The sequence below is a fragment of the Sorghum bicolor genome, chromosome 10 (genome assembly GCF_000003195.3).
Source record: "Sorghum bicolor cultivar BTx623 chromosome 10, Sorghum_bicolor_NCBIv3, whole genome shotgun sequence".
In the NCBI taxonomy this organism is placed as follows: domain Eukaryota; kingdom Viridiplantae; phylum Streptophyta; class Magnoliopsida; order Poales; family Poaceae; genus Sorghum; species Sorghum bicolor.
In genome coordinates, this window is record NC_012879.2 from 55,543,785 (window position 1) to 55,549,388 (window position 5,604).

The window sequence follows — 5,604 nt, forward strand, 5'->3', positions numbered from 1 at the left end:
CCCAAACACTTAGGGGGTTCTGCCACAGGAACGCAGGGAGTATTGAATGTGAAAGTGATCCCAATATGAAATGAACTCCAGATATCTTGTTCAATATACATCAGATCGAAATTATTGCTGAGAAAAAGACAGCACTGGACCTTTTGTAGGAAAGCGCAATCTATCATCAGAACTGGAAAGTCTTCCATTCTTCATCAGTAGTTTCAAAGCAGCAGTATCCTCATGGGCCCATAGCAGCAAATATTTCAAATTGTCAAATCATTCTACTTAGTGATAGTTCTTTGAACTAATGCAATCTGGACTCGAAATTTTCAGAAGAAGTTTAACACTTCAGCTGATGCATTTAAATAAAATTATAGAGATCCATAGCACAAGCTTCCGTTGTAGTCTAGCTGGTTAGGATACTCGGCTCTCACCCGAGAGACCCGGGTTCGAGTCCCGGCAACGGAAATTTTTTGTTTATATTTCTTTCTTTCCCATGTCTCTGTCTCTCGTTTTCTTCTTCTATCGCAGCCGTCCAACACATTTCAAAAAGAGAAGCAAACGATGCTTTGCTTCCCTCGCTCCATTTCTCCTTTGCCTCCTCTGCTCAAAAAGCGCAGCCCACCCACGATCCTCATCTCCTTCCACACCTGCACGATGATGCTCATGCAGCAGAGCTGCAGCTGCCGCGAGGCTATAAACCTCTCCTCTGCGCTCCTGCCGCTGCTTCCTCCGCAAGCGCACGGCGCACCTAGGCATGGGCAACGTTGTGTTCGGCGTGCAGCTCCGTCGGCGGCGGCTGCCTGCGGTGGAGGAGCGCCTCACGCGGCCGCGCCGCCTCGTCCGCGAGCTTCCGGACCTTGACGCCGGCCGCCTGCGTCGTTTCATCCGCAGTGGCGACCTCGCGCCGTGCTTTGACCCCGCCGAGGATGCCGGCGACGACGGCCTAACCGAGGACTGCCCAATTTGCTTCTTTGTATGATCGATCAATTGTTCCTCCAAAATTTGCTCCCTGTTTCAGATAATTGGCACCTCTGTTTTTTAGTAGCTGTGCGCGCGTGGCACTTTTTTTTTAATGGTTTATTTTTTTTTCTTTGCTGTCCATGCAGTTCTACCCGAGTCTGAATAGATCCAAGTGCTGCGGCAAAGGGATCTGCACTGGTGAGTTTCCATCTTCACAATGCCTTCTCTTTCAGGCTTCAGCGATACCACAATACATCTTCACAATACTTTTCGAATTTGGAAGCAAGCAGCGTCCAATATATTTTGGCTTAATTTTTTTTCCTAACAATAGTGACATTGCACAAAATAACTTATAGTAGAGCACCAGCCCTGCCATATCTTTCGTTTCAGGAAAAGAAAATACAGCACCAGCTCTTGTCAGACTTTTTTTTTCTTTATAAATTTACTTCAATTGATCTGCGGAGGTGTTTCCCATCAGCGCCTGAAGTCACCTATGATCATGTAAAGTACTAGCTAAGAACCTATATATTGTGCTGTTCCTGACCATGTGCAGTTTTAGTATTCTGCGCATTTGCTTTTCCTATACTGACTATATATATTGTCCTATTGCTATTTGGTTTTGTCTACAAAGACTTTGCACCTTCAGTTTCCCCCATGCTTAACGAATGCTATATCCTTATTTAAGCTTCTAGCTACTGAATTGCTTCATGTTGCTTCTGCCTGCAGAATGCTTCTTACAGCTGATGCCATCCAAGACTTCTAAAGTTGTCCAGTATCCTATTTTGCGACTTTTTATTTGAACAGTTGGCTTGACATCTGAATATCTGATATGCGCACTGTAGTACACTATAGGTTTCCAATCGATGCGCAAGAAACTCCTTCTGCTGAACCTAGATTTTCAGAGACGATAACACATCACACTTGAATGGCACTAGTCCTGAAAAATGTTCAGTTTGATTGAAGTATTAGACATGTAACCTTAAGTTGAGACACAATTAACGATACATAGACGAAACTATTGGATTGTTCAGTTTTTTCACAATTCTTGGGTCCTTAGCTAACAGTGCAGCTGCCCTTTCTGCAAAACCAAGGCTTATGCAATTGAATACCAAGGCCAAGGCGCTCAAATGACAAGTGGGAAGAAAATCAAACAAGAGGTATGTTTTCTACTTGTAGATTCTGAATTTGTTATAGTACTACTTATTTACAATCTGACTTTGTCCAGGGAGAACCGAACGTCAATGAGACTAAATTGAGAGTACATTCGAAATCTCAGATTACCGATGAAATTATTCGACATTAGAATTAGCTAGTCCAATTTTACACTTCCGCAAGTTTGGAATATCATATTGTTCAGAAAAGAATCTGCTGATTCAGCTTGAACGGCTTCTACTGTATAATGAAGCAAAATATTCTGCTAGTGGCTGTAAAAGAATGAGGAGTTGGTGTAGAATTGTACGTTGATTCTGTAGGTGGCTCTGAAGACAAAAATTAGGCTCCAAGTTTTATGCCTTAGTTGCATTAGTGGTGATCAAGGCCTCCACTTCAGCATCCAATAATACGACACCAATCACTTGGATTCCGTGCGGTGCACTTGGCACGCTTCAAGATTTTTTGCCTTTTAACTTTCTTGTATTTTCTGTATTCTTTTTCCAAAGAAACAATGGTTAGCGCATTTTCTCAACATACTACTGCCTGTTAAGTTCAGAATATGATATCCATATATAGCATTGAATGTTTATTCAGCTCAGTCACAACCTTTTTGCTCGTTTGTTAATTCCAAACCAGATACTGTACATAGCATGCTCGACAACTCCATTCCATGTGTTTGCAGTAATTTGTCGAACTCCATATTGTGTCAGTAAACTTCCTTTTGTTGTATTCGAATCAGGAAGTTTTCTCATCACTGTCTGAATAAGGTTGCTGATCGATGGAAAGGAATCTTTGTAACTTACATGAGTTACCCATGATGGTTAATTAGAAACAAACCACAAACTAAAGTATACATCCGTGTATTTGGACACCAAGGCGTTCACAAGAGGCATGCTCAATCTAGCAACTTCTACCAAGTGTTGAGAACTCTCTAGCGCAGGAAATTGGCAATAGCGACCACTGATTCAGACAATGAGACAAAGTCTCTCTCGTCACTTCCTAGGACAAGACGAGCTGCCAATGGCGAAGCTCCAAAACATTAGGTCAGCTTCACATGCGCCCGTGGAGGAACCGAGCCACCTTTTACAGTAAGCATCATGTGCAGCAAAAATACACTATTCGAAAAATGCAGCTATAAATCTAGACCACACTCCCTGAACATACCATCATCCAGCCATCACAAGCACAAGCTTGATCAGTGATCACTGACCAGCAATGGCGACCAACAGAGCTCTTGCTCCTCTCACTGTTCTTGTTACTGTGCTGCTAATCTCAGTAGGCGTTGCCAAGGCCAGGCCAGTGAGGAGCAACCTGGGCCTGGGCATTGGTGCCGGTGGAGGCCTCAGCATTGGGCTTGATCTTGGGCTGGGTCCCTCAACATCTGGTTGTGGATCGGGCACATCATCGTGCTCGGGCTCAGGGTCTAGTTTGGGCTCCGGGTCTGTGGGCTTAGGCACGTCAATCAATGTCGGTGTCGGTGTCGGAGTTGGTGCAAATGGTGGGTCAGATTGTAACACCGGCTCTAGCTCTGGTTCCAGCACGGGCTTGGGCTCTGGGTCGAATGGAGGATCGTACCATCCACGTGGACGTGGGTCTTCTGGTGTTGGTATGGGTTCGGGCTCAGGAATTGGGTTTGGTGGGTCAACTGGGTTCGGTGGCGGGCCTAATGTTGGGCCAAGCGGTGGGTGTTCGAGCTGTGGGCCAGGGTCTAGGCCCGGTTCAGGACCAGTTGGTGGCTCCTACTCGGGATCATCGGCGAACTCTGGCTCTGGTTCTGGCGTGAGCACAGGCTCAGGCTTCGGTGGTTCTGGCTCTGGCTCTACTGCCGGATCAGGCTCGTCATCTGGCTCTGCCGGGATGTCCTACGGCTCCTCAGGTTAATTTCTAGTAGAATGACGTGATTGTTCATAGTGTAGCTAGCATTTTTTTTTCTGAATGGGTATTGTTTGGTCTGTTCAGGTTCGGGTTCATCTGGTGGAGCGAGCAGCAGCTCTGGCTCCGAGTCGAGTGCAAACTCAGGCGCTGGCTCGAGCTCCGGCTCATTCAGCGCATCGGGAAGTGGATCCGTCGCTGGCTCTGGTTCTGAGTCGAGTTCGTGGTCTGGCTCCAGCGCCGGCTCGTCCGGCAACGCAGCAGAAGCAGCAGGCGCAGGATCATCGGCCGCGGCGGGCTCGAGCTCGGAATCTGGCGCGACCGCCGCCGGCTCAAGCTCGAACTCGGGCGCATGGTCCAGCTCAAACTCTGGGGCTAGCTCAACCACACTGTCCGGCTCATCAGGACCCGACGCCGCTGGTGGTGCTAGCTCCAACGCCGGCTCGAGCTCAAGCTCCTGGTCCGGCTCTAACTCTGGCTCCTTCTCTGGAGCCGGGTCACGGTCATCTAGCTGGTCTAGCTCTAGCTCGTCGTCCGGCTCAGCGTCCAACTCAGGCAGTTTTGGGTTTGGTGGTCAGGGTTTAGGCGGAGGCCAAGGGTATGGAGCCCGGCCGGGGTTCGGGATCGGCGGCGGCGGAGGGCTCGGAGCAGGATTCGGGTTCGGAGCTGGAGCTGGAGCCGGCGGTGGAAACGCCGGTTGGAAGAAGCAGCATTAGGTCCAAGTGTGAGTTTCAGAATGCAACAATGCCCCAAGTCTTGTGTGCTCATATTTGTGTACTTTTGTTCAGGGACAGGTTAATTAAGCTCCTGAAAATAAACTCTCCTGTAATCGCCGCCGTCTTGCTTCAATCGTTCTCGTAACCAAATCTTGAAGCGTCTTGCTCCGTGATGAATGAATGGAAAATGTCCTTCTGTTGTTTGTGAGTTGTGACGCCTCCAACTCAGTACTGTGCACTCTCACTGCATGCAAGCACGAACGATCAGCAGAGCTTGTTAATTATTACTGCATGCAACCTATTTTGTTGGCGACAACTGACACTGCTTTGATGTGAATCTTCCATGTGCATGTCCCACGAATCGCAACCGATCTGTGTGTGTGTGTGTGCGCGCGCGCGTCCTCTTCACCACATATATCTCCGCAGCAACTTCCACCGATCGACCTGAATAGAGAAGAGAAGGCCAGAATATAATGGTCACCACGGACATGATGATCCCAATCCGTCTCCATACCAAGTTACAGTACCAACCAAGAAATGAAAGCCACAATCGGGGATTCGGTGGCGTGGAAAACCATGCATGCATGGTAGTACTATAGGTAGAGCACGTTAAAGCGGCGAGCCGGCGAGTCACCTGCCGGCCGGTACGGTGGCGGTGCGCAGGCCGGCAGCGAGTGGTTACCAACCGGCCGGCGGCGCCGGCCTTCCCTTCCCGTTGCGGCGACGCAGCGGCCGCGCCCACCGGGAAATCAAATAAACCACGTACGCGCGCAAAATAACAACTCGATCGGGCCGGGTCTCTTCCACAAAGGCCTCGTTTAGTTCCGAAAAGTGAAAACTTTTCGGTACTGTAGCACTTTCGTTTGTTTATGACAAATATTATCCAATCATGGACTAACTAGGATCAAAAGATTCGTCT

General features: G+C 48.3%; 2 protein-coding genes and 1 non-coding gene across 3 annotated transcripts; all 3 read left to right on the forward strand.

Moving 5' to 3' along the window:
* TRNAE-CUC lies at positions 378-450 on the forward strand. Its single transcript has one exon. It is a non-coding gene; the product is annotated as a tRNA-Glu (tRNA).
* LOC8058439 (protein SIP5) lies at positions 421-2,538 on the forward strand. Its single transcript, XM_002437336.2, has 5 exons — positions 421-958; positions 1,092-1,143; positions 1,672-1,717; positions 2,015-2,102; positions 2,171-2,538. The coding sequence occupies exons 1-5, from the start codon at positions 740-742 to the stop codon at positions 2,246-2,248; spliced, it is 483 nt and encodes a 160-aa protein (XP_002437381.2). The 5' UTR covers positions 421-739; the 3' UTR covers positions 2,249-2,538.
* LOC8058440 (fibroin heavy chain) lies at positions 3,268-4,893 on the forward strand. Its single transcript, XM_002437337.2, has 2 exons — positions 3,268-3,973; positions 4,057-4,893. The coding sequence occupies exons 1-2, from the start codon at positions 3,313-3,315 to the stop codon at positions 4,683-4,685; spliced, it is 1,290 nt and encodes a 429-aa protein (XP_002437382.1). The 5' UTR covers positions 3,268-3,312; the 3' UTR covers positions 4,686-4,893.

Excerpts from the sequence above, each read along its gene's own strand:
- LOC8058439 (XM_002437336.2), top strand. The coding sequence starts at position 740 with ATGGGCAACGTTGTGTTCGGCGTGCAGCTCCGTCGGCGGCGGCTGCCT. Across the intron at positions 1,144-1,671 it reads CGGCAAAGGGATCTGCACTG|AATGCTTCTTACAGCTGATG; the intron begins GTGAGTTTCCAT and ends TTCTGCCTGCAG. Across the intron at positions 2,103-2,170 it reads GGAAGAAAATCAAACAAGAG|GGAGAACCGAACGTCAATGA; the intron begins GTATGTTTTCTA and ends GACTTTGTCCAG.
- LOC8058440 (XM_002437337.2), top strand. The coding sequence starts at position 3,313 with ATGGCGACCAACAGAGCTCTTGCTCCTCTCACTGTTCTTGTTACTGTG. Across the intron at positions 3,974-4,056 it reads GATGTCCTACGGCTCCTCAG|GTTCGGGTTCATCTGGTGGA; the intron begins GTTAATTTCTAG and ends TGGTCTGTTCAG.